We start from the raw sequence: 20,142 nt of genomic DNA on the forward strand, positions 1-20,142 counted from the left end.
TGAACTTTCATGAAGATGAAAATATTATGATGAAGGTTTAACAGCTCCCTGTGCTACTTTTTTCATTCCTGTTGCCCTGAAGCCAATCACTGCAGGACACAAATGAAACCTAAAAACAGCCCGGGAAAAGAGAACCCAGTGATCTCGAAATGGGGAAGCTGCCCTGAAACCCTAAAGAGGATGTGGCTGTGGCACCTTTCAAACTGCATACAGGGACACTCTCAAATGTGTTTCCTTCCTACACAGCTACCCCTGACTGAGGGCGGAGAGGTGGAGCAGGGGCGGGGGGGGACCTTCAGAGATTCCCCCGTGCGATGGACTTGAAAGTTTCTGTCTCTGTGAACTTTACATCAAACGGTCGTGAGCTACTGTTGGGTCTTTGAAGTGGCAGAGGAGGGGGGTTCAGAGTCGAACACAGGCCTCTGCCTTGACATGTTCCGGCTCAAAATGGACTCTGTCGTGATTTAAAAACAGCTCTACTAAAGGTCTGCTGAGACTGGCACGAGATCAAGGCTGACGACTTATCTCTCAGTTACCGTTCCTGACACAAACAGGAGGGCCTATCGACACACTACAGTGTTATACTGCACAGTATAATATAACAGACACAGCTATCACAACTACTGCTGCTGCTGCTACTTCAGCGATGTACTGTGCCTCAAGCTACTGCTGCTTCCATACCACTGCTATCACTAACAAAAACTAACACATGAGTGATGCCTTTTAATTAAAAGAGTGTTACTCAACCAGTTAGTAATAAAACTGCCATAAATAATGTATGTATATTCATATTTTAATATCAATTCATACTTTCATATCTAACATGTTTTTTTCTGGTGTCGTTACATATTTTATGTTGTTGCATAGTGTTGTACAACAGTATTTGCCTCTTAATTTGCTTTGTCTTCTCCCTTTATTTTCTACTTGTTTTGCACCAAACACCATTATTCCAATATCAATATTGTGGCTTCATCTCTAAATGCAATTTTGAGTTTTTCCACCTCAAACAATCTGGTTTTCTATTAAGTCCACTCATCCCTCTGACATCATAGCCCTTTATTGCTGTGTCATTTCATTTTACTTTCATTCTCTCTTACTGTGTTACTGCCTCACGTTCACTATTTAGATCCTTACGTACCATAATACATCCAACATACAACACATGACACAAGATGTGTTTTGAAGTGAAGTTATTACATTTAGTCAATATATAATTGAATACAATATGTGTGTAACTTTTTTATATACATTAAGCGCTCCTTCAAGAGTGACTTGTGTTGTTTTTGACATCAGTTAAAGTCTATCGGGTATCCGAATACATCAATACATTTAACATACCACATACTCAACCAAATATGTTTTAAGTAAGGTAATTACTTTTTTGAAAGTCTACTGGGGATGCTAACATATCACAATCCATCCAACAAACAACATATGCAACAAGATGGGTTTTAAATAACATAATTATTATTACCCATTATTATATTGAAATACAGCAATAAGCCAACATTTCAGAGAGATTAATGTAACTTTTGATCAACTTTAAGAATGATTTGTGTAGATTCGTACATCAGTTGGCTACTAAAGTCACATATTAGTCCAATAAAAGCTCTCATACTGATATCAAAGTACAGTCAAGTCGAAATTTATTATCCCACCAGAGGGAAATTGGGTCACAGCCAGACCATAAAAATTAGACAGACAATCATAAATACAACATGAAAAACAAATACTAGACAGATGAGAGGGAAGAAACAGTACAACATATTACTACAGAAGAAGATAAATTCCAGTGTCAAAGACAAAGTGCATTAGTGCCATCGTTTGCTCAAAATCAGCATAGTCTATTATTTACCATACAGACTAAGGAGAGTTTGATTTTCGTTTTTGTTGCCTTATTGATAGGAACTCACATGACATGTGCATGATGTTGTTGTAACTGCTTGTAACATCTTTAGTGTGTTGTTGCAACTCTCACTGGCAGTATATTGCTTCCTGCACTAATGTGATGCGTTTACCTACTAATGTGTAAAATGGTGTAATGATAAAGTAGTGTTGACACATACTGGGGGAATATTTATTTAGTCATTGGTGTTTTATTCTGTGTATAGAAATAGCAGTGCTTCAGGCGGGCACAGGGACCATGCGGACTGCTCCGACACAGAGAGGGGGGAGGCGGGCTCTGGTTTTCTCATGCACCATCATCCACTGACATTGGCCACTGCTCCACATTAAACACCCCTGCATTCATAAAACAGGAGGAAAAAGGAAAAGACGTGCCATCTGACAAGAGCAGCGTGCACGCCTCACACTCCACTGCGCTCAGCACGTCCCCACAGCAGAAGACGCACAAACTCAGAGGAGGAGGAAAAATGGCCAAAAGTGAGAGCCAGGGGAGAAGTTTGCAGAGCGAGGAGTTCTTCTTTGACTCCGACGCGTCTCTGCTGGATCAGCCGGATTTCGACATGTCCAGTTGCCCCTTCAATGACGTCTTCAGCAACTCCAAAGACTCCCACATGGAGCAGATCAACACTTTTCTGAAAAACGTGCAAGTTTTGCTGGAGGCCGCTCGGTTTCTCGAGAGCGCCGAGAGGAAGGACGGAAGTGAGTTTGATTTGTGCTGCCTTTGATCCTGTCCCTTTTTTCCTCCCAACTAATATTTCTGAAAAAACAAGACTTTCATTGTCAAGAGCCTCAGACAACAAAGGGCTGATTCCGTTCAACTAAAGCACCAGTGTCTGCTGTGAGCACTGCCTCTGCCGGGGCACCTGACTCATATGGGTCGCTTTTACTCTGTGCACTTTAAACCTACAGCTTTCTGTATTTCATGGACTATTTTTGAATCTGCGTTGTGTGCAAGCGGGGCTCTGTGCATCGGTTTGCGTCTGCACAACTCTCAACTCTAGATCCTTCATTTTGAGCCATCAGCATATAAAGCAAAATGACATAATGATTATATGTGTGTGTCTGTGTGTGTGTGTGTGTGTGTGTGTGTGTGTTGGCCACCACAGTGATATGATAAATCTGACCACATTGCAGCGCCATCCAACTCAGATAGGGATGATGTCATTGTGCCCCTGCAGACTGGATGGAAAAAACTGAAAACTTTATAGATAAAACGCGTCGCACATAGCTGATTGGCGAATCTGACGTTTATAGGACACATGGATGTCTGGCTGTTTCCTTCGTTCGTCCTGAATTAATAGGGAACTTATAAGGAATGTATGATGCATGTAGGGTTGCTTGAAGATGGCCTGATCTCTCAGAATTGTAGATCCTGACCTACATCTGCTTACATGCGGGATGAAATCAAAGAAGTGCGACATTAAAAAACGATTTATCAATGATGCCCCCATTTCCTTTTCAACGTGCAATGCTTTATATCAACACTGGAGTCGAGGTTGTTTTTACGCCATGAATACAAGCATCTGTCCGTGCAGGGCTCTTTCCGTGCAAAGACAGGGGCTTATGTGCTAATGCAGCGCTGCAGATGTCCCCCGAGTAATGTCATGTATTCTAATATAACGTGGGAGTTGAGCAGGGGGCAGATCGCAGCAGCGGCTCCTCCGCTCCTATCATCTCGATTGTTTGCTTCCTGCTATTTGTGGGTGTGTCTCACTGGCTTCCACATGGCGCAAAGCGGCCCGGTGGTTGGCCAGGGACGAGCTCAGCCCCCGACGCTCGTCAGAGCCTCCGGCCAATCAGGTGCCCGCTCGGTGGCGACGTCACGTGTTGCTGGGCCTGGCTTCAGCCGGCGCGTACACCCCCAATGCCCCGGTGGATCATGGGACTTGTAGAGTGACAGAGGAGAGCGGCATGAACTAGTGACACACATGGAGCAAACGTGAACTATCTGTTATGATTGATGGGCTGACTTCGTTAGGATTGGCCTTCTTTTGTCTTTGCCAAATAATAAACGTACAATGTAGTGTAATATAGTAAAATATAATATAGTATATATATATAGTATAATATAACTGGTGTGTGGTCTAAAAATAATGTTGAATATTTCAGTGGTATCTTGAATTTCAATGTTTTCTCCATTGACGTGTGTCTCTACATTAGCCCCCAATTGAAACTGACATGATTAATCACCACTTCATTTATAAATAATTTCTCTTGCCCTTCAAACCTGCCCCATTCCTTGTGATTACCCATCAATCTGCCCCGACATGATCGCATTTAAACCGTGCAGCACCGCGGACGGGGTTTGAGTTGATTAATCGCTCTAAAGTCAGAATCCATCCCGGAAATAACGAGTTTTGTGCACGTTTGACAGTAATTCACCAAAGCAGAGAAAGACTGTGTTTCCCAGAGTGCAGCGCGGTGAGTTCCCCCCCCCCAGCCCGCCTGCTCTGCGCCAGTCAGCTGTGCAGCAGGTAAACAAACAGGAGAGCGGAGGAAGCGAGCAGCGGCGGCTCTTTGCTGGCTCCGGGCTCCTTCGGGGAAGTTTTATATTGTTTATATCCGCTTTTTTTTTTTTTTAAGGAAAATTAATACCGTGTTTCCTAGAAACTTTTAATACTTTCATACACTCGTTTTTTTGACCTTTTCTAACAGCTCACTGGCATGGATTGGCTGTAGCTTGCTAGCTTGGAAAAACTGGATTGTTTTTCTCTCCTCCCCTCTCTCTCTCCTGCTTTCGACAAAGGCTGCTGATGAGCCAGCGAAGACACCCGACGAGATAATAATTATTATTCGACTTGTAATTATTGTAGTTTTTAAAAAGTAAAATTCAGTTTAGTTATACCTGATGCACCGTCTTCCCTGTATTTAAAAAAAACAACAACCGCGACCTGTCGTCGGTGCCGTTTGCGGAGCTCACGTTAAACCCTGAAGGCAGCAGCTAACATCAGCCTCGGGGGAGAATGACGGCTGTTCAGCTGATAAATATCCAACGGTTACTGGAAGCTGCGGAATATCTAGAGAGGAGAGAAAGAGGTAATTACACATGTGTAAATGTAGTAAACACCTCTGTCGCTTGGCCCGCTGCCTGCTGGGGAACACGGGCTTTTTGGGGGGAAAAAGGGGAAGTATTGTCAGCAGATCATATTCGTGACCTGCACATGATCACAACACACAGGAGTTTTCTGGTTAGCTCGAGGGATCGGTGCACACGACCGAGTGAGACAAGTGTCCGGACATGCCGTCTGCTAATCACACGTCCTTCTCTCCACAGAGTGTGAACATGGGTATGCCTCCACGTTTCCGTCAAACGAGGACACAAACTACCAGAGGCAAAGGAAATTCCGGAATAAGAAGTTTAGCAGTAACCACAATAGGTAAGGAAGTGCCCCTGCTGTTAAGTGTCATCCCTTGGAAATATATTTTTCAGATGTCATTACTCAGACTATGTTTTTTTACGCGATGTGGTGTTTGAGGGCAGCATGTGATCCCGCACCCGCTGCTCGCGTCTTTATGGCAGCAGGGTTTGATAAACAACATAGGCTGCCACCGTGTTAGCTGACTGCAGCCGGCAGCGAGCAGAGATCTCTTGCTGGAAAAGAAAAAAGAAAGTTTGCAAAAGAAAGAACACAAGATGCGTGGTGAAACGTGTCTGGGCTTGTCTAATTGTTGTGTGCATCGGTGGGGGGTGGGGGGGGGGGGGGGGGGGGGGGGGGGGGCAGCTCCTCTAGCTTCTCATCAGCTGATTGTCAAACGGACTGCAGTGGTTGAGGTTAGGGACCGTGGTTAAAGTGTTGGCTCCGAAAGGGAAAAAAAGGTCTACTCTAACGTCGTGTCGCCTGCTTAGTCCTGGTTTAATAAACACGTCACCTATTGTCTTATTTTCAAACGAGGGTTGTTAAAGGTTTTTGTGGCACTCAAGCGTATTTTTCCCGCATGCCACGTGTATTCTACACTGGGGGAGAGGGAGGTAGTTTTGTGTTATGCCCTAAAATGGAAAAGCTGCTATTTATGGCTGGTGTTGTTTGCAGACATCCAAAGGTGACTACGTGGAGCCTTTTCAGGACTCTGATGATTTTTTAGGGTGATCAGTGATTTTCTGTTTCACCTCTATGTACAGCTCCATTTTTTTACGAAGAAAAGCACTCGTGCACTTTTTTGCATGCATCGGTTCAAAGCCAGTGATGTGGTTTTTTTTAGAACATAGGTTTAATAATCTATTCTTTTGTGTCCCTTCATGTCACTGATAATCCCATCATGAGCTGCCACTTAGATTAAGGCCCTCATTGAGCACAGTGCTTTCACTGATGACACAAACTTGCATTTAGTAGTCAGAGAGGCAGGCGGGGATCTCTCAAGTTAAGACCAAGTGTAATTGTGTTTTCTCTTGATGTCAGGCTGCTTACATTAATCTGCTCATTGACAGCCATACATCAAATGCAAGCCCCACTCTCTCTCTTTCTCTCTCTTTCGGTTTCTGAGCCTTTTAATATTAATGCAAGAGCGGGACACAAACAGGAACTGCGTATTACTCATCATGGGCGCAGAACGCTGCCTAGTTCTGCATAGCAACAGTCATAATCAGATATACTGTAGGTCTGAGGCGATATTCATAATGTCTGCTAAGGTTTGGTCATAATAGGAAAACTCTACAATACAAGAAAGCATAGGCTAATTGTGTTTTAGAATGCTGTACTTGTTCATGTTAAATTAAATCGTAGCAAAGCAATAAGATATTCCTCCTATGGTGAACAACTTTAGAATAGAGATGAGCACCCTTGAAGGGTTTTAAGATGAGACCATGCAGGAATAATGTCAGGTGTTTGTATTGCTCTCCACAGAGACATGTTCACATCTCACTTAGTGAGGTAACACCATTTAGCATCTAGCACCATTTATCAGCCTCATATCGTGAAGCAGTTCATTTCATTCCCATTGGAGCTGCACACTTCACAAACCAAGAAAACAGCATTATATGGATATCCCAGGTGCTGTCAGGGTCTCTAGCGCTCTACTTTTATTCAATGGTTCTATTCATGGTTTGCCAGCATAGGTGAGAAATCGTGCTAATTAGTCCGAGCTGTGAGCTGTTTTCCCCACCTCACACTGTCAGATTACAGAGTCTGCAGAAATAAATGCATGACTCCTCAGCCCAAGAGGTCTGAACAACACGTCTACAGCTTTATCATCGTCTCTGCGTACGCTCAAAATGACAAAAACTTGACGATTTCATTACTGACAAATGATGGTGTTCAAATGAGAGCATGGCATTTTACCTGCACCTCATGTGTCATATTACTGTTCATGATCATTCCTCACTTACAGTCACCCCCTCAGTTCATATTAATCAGACCTTGTAGAGATTATAACACATTCATTATAATAATTATATTATCTTGACATTTTATTTAAACATACATTAGATTGCTTTCTGGCACTAGCTCACTCCCGCTTTAGATACCTTCTCCTTCCCTGTAGCGTGTTGAGGCTTAAAGGGATGAGCTTATCTGACTCTGTCCCCTCCTGCCTACTGTTTATAGCAGGGTTGCTTTATCTCATTGACCCACTCTGTGTGTGCTAATATGCACTCGCACAAACATACACACCTACATAAAGGAAATGCTGCAGATGTGTTTGGCGTTGAGCCTTTTTATAATCTGTATTGCATTGTTGTTGAAGTCCAGACACGCATATATCTGATTCAGAAGGCAGGGAGAGGGGTTTGTGATGATAACAGCCCATAGGAAAGCGAGCTGACTTAGATTGATCTCTCAGAATAAGAGGCCGTACTGAGATTAAGTGTGTGGTGTTTGACTGGGGGGGGGGCTGAATTGAGGCCTGTTTCATTTTCAGATTAAGAGATGGCGTAAGTGACATCAGCATGTCACTAAAATGGACTTCCATGTCTAAAGTTATCTCTCTATTGAAAATAGAATAGAATAACTGAAAGTCTCCTCACTTATTGCCACTTTTTTACCCACTGCCATTTCTATCTCTGAAGAGACTCTGTCTTTTGATTTCCTGCTGTCGTTTTTTAAGATGAAACAGTCATTTTGAAAACAAATCATTGGTACACTGCTTGATGAGGCCACGACTAATCGTCCCCCCACACAGTACTTCTTTGATTCTTCAAGAGTGATAATCAGCCTGAAAGCTAACATTATTAAACACCACACTGAATCACATTATGGTGAAATGCTCCAAGTTTGGAAAATATTACAAATTGGCGTGTGGGTTACCATGCAACACAAAATTAGTGCACAATGAAAGCTGATGACGCAAATTGGTGCACTCTGAAATACTCATCTTCTGTTAGCAAAACTACCTCTGACTCACTATCAGCTCCAGGAATCAGTGGATGGACTGCGATTAGAACGTAATTATATGTCTATTTCAAAGCCTGCATTCAACACAACAAGGCTGTGACTGTTCATTTTCCCAGCGATGGATGAATCCCATAGCTTTTATGAGCGTAGTAACTGCACTAAAAAGATGCAGCTGGTTTAGATAGATCAGTTTTGTGTTGTTTTTTTTTTTTTTATGTGTGGGGCTCATGTGATGCAGGACGCAGTTATGCATGATTATTACAAGGTTGTGGAATATGTAAGTTGAAATCTGTCAAGAACACGCATGTGAGCACTTAGGATCTCACAGGTTTTCAGGAACTGGCCCATGTGAGCCTTTTGTTTTGCTGTGATAGCAGCTGCTCAAACTGGCCATAGAACTCGTCACATTGAATCAAATGCGCTCCCACATTTGACTACACATGCAGTCTTGCATACCCAACAACATGAACAGTAATGTATTCTAATGTGGACATATGGTGTTTTTATTGGTGTGAATTATTAAACACCAAAAATGATTTCCTACGAGGCAGGGCTGATTTTGACACACTAGACCACAGCTTTGAACACTCTTTTGTCCCGCTTTCTCATCCCTCTTTACCGTCTTCTTCTCCCATTCTTATCTCCTGTTTTCTCCATATTTCCTGCCTCCATATCAACAAGATGGCAGCTTAGCTGACGTGCAAAGTATGTTTCAGTGTTGTGAACCCACAATATCGAGAAATTCTGTGTACATGACTCAAAAGACGCCCCCCTGTCTCTCACACACACACACACCCCCTGAAGCAAGGCTGAGTGCAGTGTGTGTGGATGGGAACTCGGCCATTTAAATTATCAGGAGGAGGGCTTGTCTCCCTTCAGTATGTTGCCACACAAAGACTCACTTAGGGACCAGCTGATTCACTTTACATTATTAACAGAGTGCTGAACCCTGGGTGCTGCATGCAGAGGACGTGTGTGTGTGTGTGCATGTGCGTGTGCGTGTGCGTGAAAACTTCTAAGAGCATAAGTGGCTGCAATGACACACGCACAAACACACACACAGAGTTGTGCTGTGCATTATTGAAGAAGAGGCTGTATAATGCCACAGTGCATGCCCGACTGTCACATTCTGTTAGTGTGAAGGCTCCGGTGCTCTGGGTTTAGAGTTCATCTCACTGGGGATTAATTAATAATTTCATAAATCAATTTGGACAAGCTAATTTAGTGTGCCCCTCTCTCTCTCTCTCTGCCCCTGTTTGTCTACCTCATGTAGTATTATTAAATAATTACACCATATTTATCCAGAGTGTAGTGCCTTCTCAGGAGGAGCAGGTACTATAGTTCTGCACTTTTTGCTAGTTAAGTATGAAAAAGTCAACATTAGCTCTTTTTGTGATAACCTCTGTTTTTCTTTCTCTGCAGGTCGACACATAATGAACTGGAGAAGAATAGGTGAGTTGGCATAACATTCTCAAAACACTTGGCCTTTGAATCATAGGGCAGAGCCTTCAGGCACATGCACACCCTCCTCTGACATGTTAATAAGTCAATCATGTCCTACTTTCATTTCCCCACAAGATTCTTCTAATAAGCACTTCCTGCTCTTCAGGTCCTGAAAAACAATAGTAAGAGGTGACTAACCTGTGTACAGTAAAGGACATTCACTCCTTTTACCTCATTGTTTTCCCCCTCTCATGCACACACTCTTTTGTACCTTTTAAAAATGCAAATATTTTGTTGCTTAGGGCTCTGAGTCATATGGGTGCATGCACGCAGAGTTGGAATTGTTGTCAAAAGTTTTGATACAAATCTGTTTTTTCATTGGTATGTAGTAGTGGAAACAAAGTCCGCCCTAAATCTGGACAAAATGTCCTTTCAGTGTTTTTCAAGCCTGAACATAGTTCTATCCGGAGTTCTATCTCTGCATTCAAGATAGTATCCGCAGTGGAAGAAATGTGGGGAATTCAGGGGGACCTTGGGTTATGATGGTTTTCCACATCCTCTTCTGAAGAGAGCAAACTCTGGTTTCTTAGAAGCCCTTATCAGATTGAGTCCACCACCCACGTAGGTTTGCTTGCTGGTGTTTATGTTCCGTGACTTTGCAGGCCTCGAGAGTCAACCGGTAAAGGGTTTTCTTCAACACCATAAATAAGAGTGGCTAGACTTGCAGGATTTATGGTAAATAGAAAAAAAAGCTTTGCCTTCCATTTCATTATCTCAGAGGGTGTGGGTACAATGAAAGGATGTGGGAGGATGGATCCATTCAGTGTAATTACATATCACCTCGGCCTGTTTTTCTCACCATTCTCCCTGGCAGCCTCTCCTAAATGAATGGGAACATTGGAAGGAGAGGCGTCCAGTGAGTTAAATATAGACGAGAGTTGATGTGTCATCTCGGTGCTCGTGTGCGATGCCCCACAAGGCCAGCCGGTCGACTGACTGGCCTCAGCAGATTGCGGCACAGGTTGCGATTTTTTTCCCAATGTTCCACCCACACAAATACATTCTTTTTAAAAAGCTGCCAGAACAGTTGTTTGTTCCTACGACACAGTGTGAAGGCTGACTCTCCCCCACATTTTTGCAGGCATCCTCTCTATTTTGTTTTGTGGCCATTTATGGCCGAGAATCATCTCTGCCAATCAGAGCAGAGTAGTGTAATGACTGAAGATGACAGAACAGAAGGAATCACTGCTTTCTGAATCATGGTTGCTGCACTGTGATGAACCATTAAATAGATAATTTAATGAGGCAGTAGAATGAAACTCTATACATCATAAAACTAATATAGTCAAATTAGAAGGAAGGGACTTACAAGGTGATTTACCTATGCGTTTGTGTATTTGACAGCATTAGTTTCTTTTTCCTGTCTTGTGTACTACATCCTTTGAAACTTGTTTATTCTGCCTCCTCCTGTTCCTGGCTCCACCTAACTGATCTGTGCAGACTCAAACGGGGCTGCAGCAGAACAGAGCGGGCCAGGAACAGACTGTCCTGTAAAACACTACACTACCTCATCCAGATACTTGCAGCCTGCTTTTTTCTCCCCTGCTCCAGTCTTCGTTTTCAGAACGACACAGCGAGCTTGATGTTGTTGCTTGGTGGTTGAACAGTACTAAACTAATTTGAATTTCCATTAGCAAGGGAAGAGGGCAGAAATTGAAATGGTAATCCATATTTTAAGAAGCACACTTAAAGTCAGAATCGTTAATAATCCCCCCTTTTTGCCAGCAGTTAATCCAATTCCCTTTAAGCACATGCCCCACTGTAAGCTATATGTATCAGGCATAGTTGTTCACCCAAGTATGTCAGGCTTATACTATGATTCCACAACAGCAGCAGAAACAGCAATCGTTCCATCCCAGCAGACTTTCAAGTCCTGTAAATTGGAGGCCCGTCCTTTATGGTTCAGTCTGACTGAGGCCTTTTTCTACACTTATCAACCCCTGTATATCTGCTGCCGGCGAGACGATTTGCCTTGCATGGCTACCACAGGTCTTGATAACCCCTGTGACAAGCAGACTCATCGTGACAGCAGAGACCACAGGATGGGGATTAAAGGCGCCGAAAGGGGGAGGGGGGGAGGGGGGGTTGCATTGTAGATGCTCACACTGTGCAACGGTACCAGATAATGTGGCGGCTCTGCCTCTTTGATCATGTACTTCCTAACAGCCCTATTTCAATTCCAAATGTCACCACTAAATTACACTGCCTCAGTAGCAGTAACAGGAAAAAGCTGCATGTTGCTGTGACTTTGATCTCACAGCCTTTCGCCCATAAGTCCCTTTTCTTTTACACATGTTGATAACAGATTCATAGCTCAGGAGAGTCATTGGTTGATCCTTGTTTTTTATTGAGAGGATTTGTTTCACAGTAAAGACAAAGATGGCTCAGATTCATGGCTGTTGTTTTCCCTTTTGGGTGATGACTCTGTTTATGGATAATCAATACAACAAGCTTTTACTTGTTACAACAAATCCTCAGGAACGGTCACTTATCATGTACCTTCCTCCTCCAGTGTAACCTATTCCTTTTAATATTGTTTATCAGGCCAGGTTTATAATACCCACTACCCAGACAGTGGCTGCAATATTAGCTTTTCTGCTTGAGTCTTTATGAGGGGAGGTGGGCAAACAGTGTTAGTTAAACACCTTTTAGCATGTGCTTGTGGAATATTAAAAAGTCTCAGTCTTGTCCATTAGTGTCAGGAGCCTGTCGTCCTTGGTTCGGCTGGTAATGGCTCAGTGGTATGTGTAATAATAAATGAAAATATGATCAACATTGGATTGTTGTGGGGGTTCTTGAACGTCTGTTTTTATTTTTTGTCCATGTGTGTTGTGAGAAGGTCTCTTTCTCTAGCTGCAAAGTAGATGAGTACATCAGCATTTACTGTAAGGACTGTATCTAACTGTTGGTACAAGGCCAAATGTCAGAAAGTAGTTTTAAGAACATGCACTCCACACCAGACCCCAAAACTCACTGGTGAAAAGGGCTAGGAACTGAACTGTAATATGTTTATGGTACTGCCTGAATAATATTATCGAATATCAAAAGATGCCTTGTCATTTGGCACCACAGTTCAATACCTAATGAGTAAATCTGATCAGCGTGTCAGCAAACCAATAAGCAAGCGTCATCCTTATACCAAGATCTAATGAAGCTGGTGATTAGCTATCTAATAAGAACATGTTATAGAGTCAGAGACAGGGCTCACATATGTGTTTTGAGATGCTTGACTATGTTGTGCATCATATAGTCGCTAAGGAGAAAACGTGTGGCTCCATTTTATCAGACTGTTGCCGATAGTGTGCGATTGAATCAATGCAAAAAAGAAATGCTAAGACCAGCAGCACAAGGAATTTGAATCAATGAACCGTTATCAAAGTCAAGGTTGTCAATTCAAAGTCAGTATTGAAAATCTTAAAATGATACCCAGCCCTTCCACTGAATATAGCTTGACGTCACAGATTCTGTTGGAACTCTGTTCATGCTTTTCTATTCTTTCTAACCAGTGGTCTATAAACTCACCACCGCTGTTCCAGCCTTGGGGTTGGATGCGCAGTCAAACATGAATAAGCCTGGGCTACATTTTCCCTGGCTGTGCTGAGGCTCCTTGAAGAAAGCCAAACTGCTTCACCGGGCTCTCTGTTGTCTGCAGAGTGAGTGCAGCCTCTTCTCAGGCTCTGCTGCAGGGTCTATAACTGGGACCATTTGTTCTGATCAACGTGACGACTTGTAAGCTTTTCTTGGCTCAGAAAAGCAGCTTAAGGGACTTGATCTTTGGTCTGGTGAGCGGAGCTAGAACACGCACACGTGCTGGGGCATGCCCTGTCCCCCCACCCCCCAGCGCCCCCACCCCCGCCACTCCTCAGGCCACCCGGTGCTAGTCCTTAATAGCCTTGCTTGGAATTGGCTTAGCTAACAACAGTGTCAGAGGACGAGGACATAATTGACAGGCTGATAGGATGAGCAGAGGGATAGGTCAAACACACCTGACTAAGGGATGTCTTGGGCAGCACGCAATCCCACTGTGTCAGTGTGTGTACACAGTAAGCATTTCCGCCCTGTAATTAACAGCCAGTATCAGGGTAAGATATTTGCTGCAGCCACCACAAACATTCAGAAGGTGACAAATTGTGGCTGGAAGTTTTCCCTGTTTATCCTGTATACTTTGGCAGTTTAACTGCTGGTGCTAAAACAGGAATGTACATTCACCTCAGCCAAGACATCGACAGTAGGTTCATAAGACAATTTCTTTAATGTCATGAAATTGGAAAATCCACAGACCTTAAGGGAAATGGTGTAGATCAAATATTTCAGTTTTTCTAATCTACAATTTTTTTCATGAAATAGCTTGTTATATGGAGTAGCTTCATGACACATTTAATTTATTGTTCTCCAAAATCGACTTATCTTTTGTCCTTTGCTGTGATTTCAGTATCAAATGCTATAATGTGAGATGGAAAGCAGTGTTTTGAGAAGTGTCTAGTGAGAACTCTGATGATAGGACAGCAGACTTGGTATGATTCTGTGGACATTTCTTATCGTTCCCACTCGCTTGCTGTCAGACGGTTGAAGACTGTCTAGAATCAGAGGTCACCATTATTTTGCTTCGCATCCTCAGAATCCATTCCCACACAGATGTTCTGCAGACAGGTGTAAAGAAGGCCCCACACAGGGAGACTGGATGTCGGCACTTGAAGGCTCGCCCATCACTCACTTCTCATCCCGCTTTTATGACCCTTGACTCATCTTATCTTGGCGCCTTCTTGTTGTGCCCTTATCCTGCAAAAGTGCACCCAGACAGCATTCTGTGGAAGGACAGTGTAACCAAACGAATTAAGGCCGGACAAGCATACGGGCCTAGTCAGCAGGTTTTGCCCAGGCTGCGTGACTCAGAGCCTGTTTTAATTCTGACTGACTGAAATAGGAACATTTTCACTGACATCTATTTGTTTGTTGGTGTTCAAATTAATAATCCTGAAGCAGGGACTGTATGTTCAGTCTGTACTGCAATCTACTGCAAAGTGTTCAGTTCCTCCCACGCAACGTGCTGTTCAACCTGTGCCATTAACGACATTGTGTCGGGCTTGTTGATAAGCCCACTTTGGCACTGTTGGATGAGGCTGCTGTTACATACTGTTCCAGGAAGAAATGCTCCTGTTTTCCTTCCTCCTTCCTGGAGCAGCTTGTCATGTTAGCAGCTGAGCTTACTTAATCTGCACCCTAAGGAGAGAGAGAGAGAGAGAGAGAGAGACAGAGAGAGGGAGAGATGAAGATAGAAAGACGGGGAAAAATAGGATGCTCGTTGAAGATACAAGACAGACTCAATTAGGCTAAATCTGACTGTGGCTTCTATTTTTAGCCGTACAGCTGGGGAAAAAGGGGGAAACACCACTGCGTTCCGACCAATCACAGTGGTTCGTGTTTCCACCAATGACAGCCGAGAGATGAAGAAGCAGTAAGAGAGGTCCCCACCCTCACTCCCGCAACTGCTAACTCACATTCTTACTCATCATCAGGAGCATATGTCGATTGTCACGATTCACCATTTCCGTGTTAAGAACTGACGTCTAACCCCAGTGGAACAACCTCCATGCCAACTGGGCTAAGTCACTTTACGAGATATATGATGTTTAACCTGGGTGAGTGAGTGAATGTGTGCATAATGTGTCTGTATCTGTGCATCAAATATTGATGTGAACATGTGGATTAGACCTACCTCCACCCATTATTGGATAAAGTCAAACACATCCATCGCTGAAAAGAGTCAGGGCAACCCCCTCCCACCCACGCACACACACACACACACACACACACACACACATATGTCTGTACGCATACACACTCGTCTCCCACCATATCCTGCCCCCAGAGCCAACATCTGGCTGGATCTTTCTGGCTTTACACCAAGCCCATTTTAGGACAAAAGGCATTTTGGAGTCATAATCCAAAGCTTTTTCCCTCACCCTAAAAGTCGCACAGGGCTAAAGTGACGTAGGAGTATCCCCAGTTTGAGTCAGTTGTTGCATGTCACCCACATGGCCGTGCTCGCTGGTTTTCTGTCATTGATGGAACACTGATGGAAAAATCTGAGGGACGTTCGTCATTTAGACGGATAAGACGCTGAGGACAATTTACCATAATGGCATGCAACACTATCATCAGCCCCATGTAGACCTCCTGTAGTAGTTTCCCCTGTCCTGAGGTGGCGCTAATGGTGCCAGTATCCAGGGTTCAGCCTTGGGGGGGAAAAGTTAAAACAGAGAAGTCATCCGTCCAAGTCCAAGATACAAAACCTGATGGCATCACCTCGGCAGTAATCCCTCATTACACCCGGTTAAAGTCCTTGCAGACCTGTAGTGAGGTTTGACTTCAGGCATGGCTACAGGTCTGATAAGTTCTATTTGACATTATTATGAATAGTCTGTTCATCTTTTAATTGTTATTGTTTAATTCGGTACAATGGCTTCAATGACCACTGCGCACTAGTGCCCTGAGCTGTCACTGCAGAAATGAATTCATTATTTTCAATCATCTGTTTTGTGTGGTGATGACAGGAAAAGTGATCACATGCTTTTGTGTCTTTGGTCATCTTTTCTCTCCATGACCTCATAAACAAATCTATAAGTTTGTTCTATACATTAAATGTTGCTTTCATTGATCATCAAATGCTTTTCAATAGTTTATTAGACATTTTCATTGAGGGATAAAAACTATAATGATGTATCATGGTAGATTTTCATTAAAATGAAAGATTGTGATATTTTGTGCTTGATTAATATCTTTCGATTGCCAAACACAAGTGTATTGATCACATCACTTGCTTGACTTGACATGAGTCTCATACACTGCATTGAAACTCGTACCATCCATCATCCGATCATCTCTTCCCCCCCGTCCCACTAACTCCATCCTTACCCCCTTCCCCCACCCTCTCTTTCTACAGTCATCTCTTTCTTTAACTCCGTCCATTTGTATCTCTCCTTCCTTCTTTTCTCTCTCTCTCTCTCTCTCTCTCTCTCTCTCTCTCTCTCTCTCTCTCTCTCTCTCTCGCTCTCTCTCTCTCTCTCTCTCTCTCTCTCTCTCTCTCTCTCTCTCTCTCTCTCTCTCTTCTCCAACCTGTGTCAGTGGAGCAGATTAAAAGGCAATATGCACGTGTGAACTAATCCATGTGTTAGTGATGGGTTTGAGCCCCACATTCTCTTGGCCCTGCCATACAGTGAGTGCAACCCCCTCCACCCCCTCACTCTCGCTCTCTCTGCCTCTCTACTCTGCACGTGTGCTTGTGTTTGTATGTGTGAGCACGTTTGTGTCTTTGTCGTTGCCTGAAGAGGGCAAATCGCTGCTGCTATTCTTTCATCCCCCTTTCTCTCAGACTCACCCATCTTTTCCATCATCTCGTGTCTCCTCTGTTTCCTCTCCGTACTCAATCCATCCTTCATCCCCCTCTTCCTGCACTGTTGCTATGCATCGTGACGGATGCTGTTTGTGTGGCTTGGAGCGGCTTCAGCTGGGTTTGCCGTGACTATAGTATTGGCCTGCCGAATCAACTGAGTTTCACTTTATTTACCTTATACTTTTCTTAGCCTTGGGACAAGTTTAGCAGGGGTGCGGTGGGTTTCTGCCCACATTGATTTTTCATCTCCCATTTGCATTTTATTGCCCCCAGTTTCCAGTTGGGTTTCAGCCCTGAATCCATATGAGTTTTTATGCTGAGCTTAAATAACAGTCAGAAAGATGCTCTCTTCCTTCCACACTGAATCTCTTATGGGATTGAGGTCACAACTGCCTAAATACTCAGAAATATAAAAGTCCCGTTCCCAATCATCCTCCCACATGCGTTATTTCATTTTCTTACTCCCCTTTGTATTTCTTTTTTGTTCCCTGCCATCTAACCAGAATTCAGCATGTAGGTCCCATGAATCCCAACTTTTGCCAGTAATTGCTTTATCACTTAGACCAAAAATCTGTACTGTGTGTGGGAAAGAGAGGAGCATTTCCCTCACTCCTCAGCCCTGTTTTTCATGTTCAACAATTGAGAGTCAGTCTAGTAAAACCCTCAGTGCAGGATTGAAGAGATCAGGACGTGGGACACAGGCCGTTGTGCACAAGGTGAGCAAGAGTATTTTCTTTACCCGAAGAGCAGCGTAAGTGTAGCTGCTGATGATAACGTATGTATCAGGACACAAAAAGTGTTAATGAAGAGATAATCATCACCTTTTCTACAACTTATCACCACTTACCTGCTGTCACTGTCAAAACCAACACAGAACAGAATGTTATTGGCGCAGTTCACTCAGTCCTCCATTCTATGTTGCTCCATAAGTAGAGCACTGCTCTTAATCTTTTAGGGTTAGGGGTTAAATATCTACTGGTGCCAATCATGCGTACAATCCATGCACTCGTGACATTGTGGACGAATGTGCTCAACACAGAGCATGCTCATCTTTAATGTTTTTTTACTAGAATTTCACATTGTTTGGATATTTGTGTCACATTGGAGTGGGCAGTTGAAATGAAGAGAGTCGATTTTAGTCGTTTCCATTTCTAAACCCAGTGAAACTCCTGACAGATTGGCTCTGGTTTTGTGCCCGTGGCTAGTTTCTGGGCAGATTACACAGGCAGCACACTGCCCCTTCCTCCCCCACTATCTACATCTCTTACCCTCTCTATGTTGCTCCGACTCTCTCTGTATCTATCCCATCTGTCTGTGCTTTATAAAAGAGAGGAGGGAATCATCCGTCTGTCAGATAAAAAAAAAAAAGGTCCTACGGTCGCTGTAAGGCAGAGATTGCTTTAATCTTGTGTGCGCGTGTGCACAAAATGTGACGGACTAACTTGCTCGTCATCTGCAGACGAAAAACACAACTTTCGGGTGTAGCCTCAATGCACAGCTCTTGTATTTGTTTTTGGTTGCCTTGGTAATGAGGATGTCAAGGCCCCAAAGTTCCATAGGTTTTAGGAGGCAGTGGTGCGGTGCTGTGTAATGTCCAGGTATTAATGACTCTTAAACGCTAGTTACATATCATGTGCCATCCACGGGCTGAACCATCTGTCAAATCATAAGTCGCCAACGTAAATCTTTCATATGAAGGGAATAATGAAACCTAGAATAATGATTTTTGCTGTCCAAATCCAGACCAGTTCCACACATAAGCTTGTCTCCATCTGCATGCATGTGTCATTTCCTGAACCTTCCATTTATAGCTCAGATAGATGTAGTTTGGCGAAAGCACATAAAGCGGGCTCCGTTTTTTGCAGACGGGCTGTTAGACTCTCTTTGATGACTGTTCCAGCAGTCAACCTAGTGAGTGGTGGTTTCCCCTATAAAAAAAAAACCTATTCAGTCAGGTGCCACTGTCTTTGTGTGTAATCATGTGACCTTGGCTGTAACCCGGGAGCAGTCATGTGAGAGAGGGAGGGGTGAGAGAGAGAGAGAGAGAGAGAGAGAGAGAGAGAGAGAGAGAGAGAGAGAGAAAGACCACCACCCCCCACCAAGAGAATCCTAGAAGGGGCATCTTTAGCAGAAAAAACAACCCTGCTCTTTGTTTTAAACCAGCGAACCAGTAAACAGAGGTAGTGAGCAAACACAAGAGGGCCGTTGTGTTTCTTGTGGTTGTAATGTTATTCACAGAGCACTTTTGTTTTTTATTTTCTCTCTCTGTTTACGTGAAAATTAAGCCAAGTGCAGTCTCTTCATTTTATTATATTGTGGCGCTAGAAATGCTCAAAGAGTTAAGTTTTTTTATGCATCCTGTACTCAATGGTGGTTCCTACAGCCACAGCAAAGCATCATGGGGGAACAAATGTATAGGCTGCCATGTGGCTCCAGACCTGCCCCTCCCCATGTATATTAAATGCCACCATCTGCAGAGTGTGGATCAGTTTACCACATGTTAACATGTTGTTTCACTATAGGCAATGTACGATGTTGGAGAGGAAGCCTTCCATGTGATTTGACCGTGCGACTGGTGTGGACCATTTACCTTAAAGCAGCTGGCGTTTCATTTCACGTGGTCTATTTTTACCCATGTAATAATGGATTTGGTATGTTTGGGAAAATAATACTCAAAGCAAAGACAGAGAACATATCTGTGCTCACATCTTCTGCTTTTGATTTAATTGCCCTCCTCCACATAGTGAGTTAATTTGCCATTAAGTTGACGTGGCGCTCAATGGAGATGACTTGCTCTCCTCTAAATGAGGCATTACATTACAAAATACTGTAATTAATCTGGTTATCTTTGACACGACTGTTAATCGTGATATTGCGGCTGCCTTGAATGAGCCTTGACACAGGAGACGGAGTAAAGTAGAAGTGGAACAATAGAACTTGCTCACAAAGTCAAGTTCAGCTTTTTTTCCCTCCCTGTGTAATGATGTCTTAATGTCCTTTTACATGTCAGTTAAA

The 20,142-nt window shown here is 43.4% G+C and overlaps 1 protein-coding gene across 2 annotated transcripts in view; it reads left to right on the forward strand.

Annotated features, from left to right (window-relative positions):
• Nucleotides 1–2,243: 2,243 nt before the first annotated feature.
• The window catches only part of mxi1 (max interactor 1, dimerization protein), a 29,826-nt gene continuing 11,927 nt past the window's right edge, over nt 2,244–20,142 (forward strand). The window contains exons 1-3 of one of the 2 annotated variants that reach the window (XM_034598988.1): nt 2,244–2,604; nt 5,180–5,282; nt 9,654–9,683. In XM_034598988.1, the coding sequence (XP_034454879.1) occupies nt 2,373–2,604; nt 5,180–5,282; nt 9,654–9,683 (365 nt within the window). In that variant the 5' untranslated portion in view covers nt 2,244–2,372. Of the gene's footprint in view, nt 2,605–4,375; nt 4,942–5,179; nt 5,283–9,653; nt 9,684–20,142 lie in introns of those variants that run through there. The other variant, XM_034598999.1, reaches the window with a different exon arrangement.

Source organism: Hippoglossus hippoglossus, chromosome 1 (genome assembly GCF_009819705.1).
Source record: "Hippoglossus hippoglossus isolate fHipHip1 chromosome 1, fHipHip1.pri, whole genome shotgun sequence".
Lineage (NCBI taxonomy): Eukaryota > Metazoa > Chordata > Actinopteri > Pleuronectiformes > Pleuronectidae > Hippoglossus > Hippoglossus hippoglossus.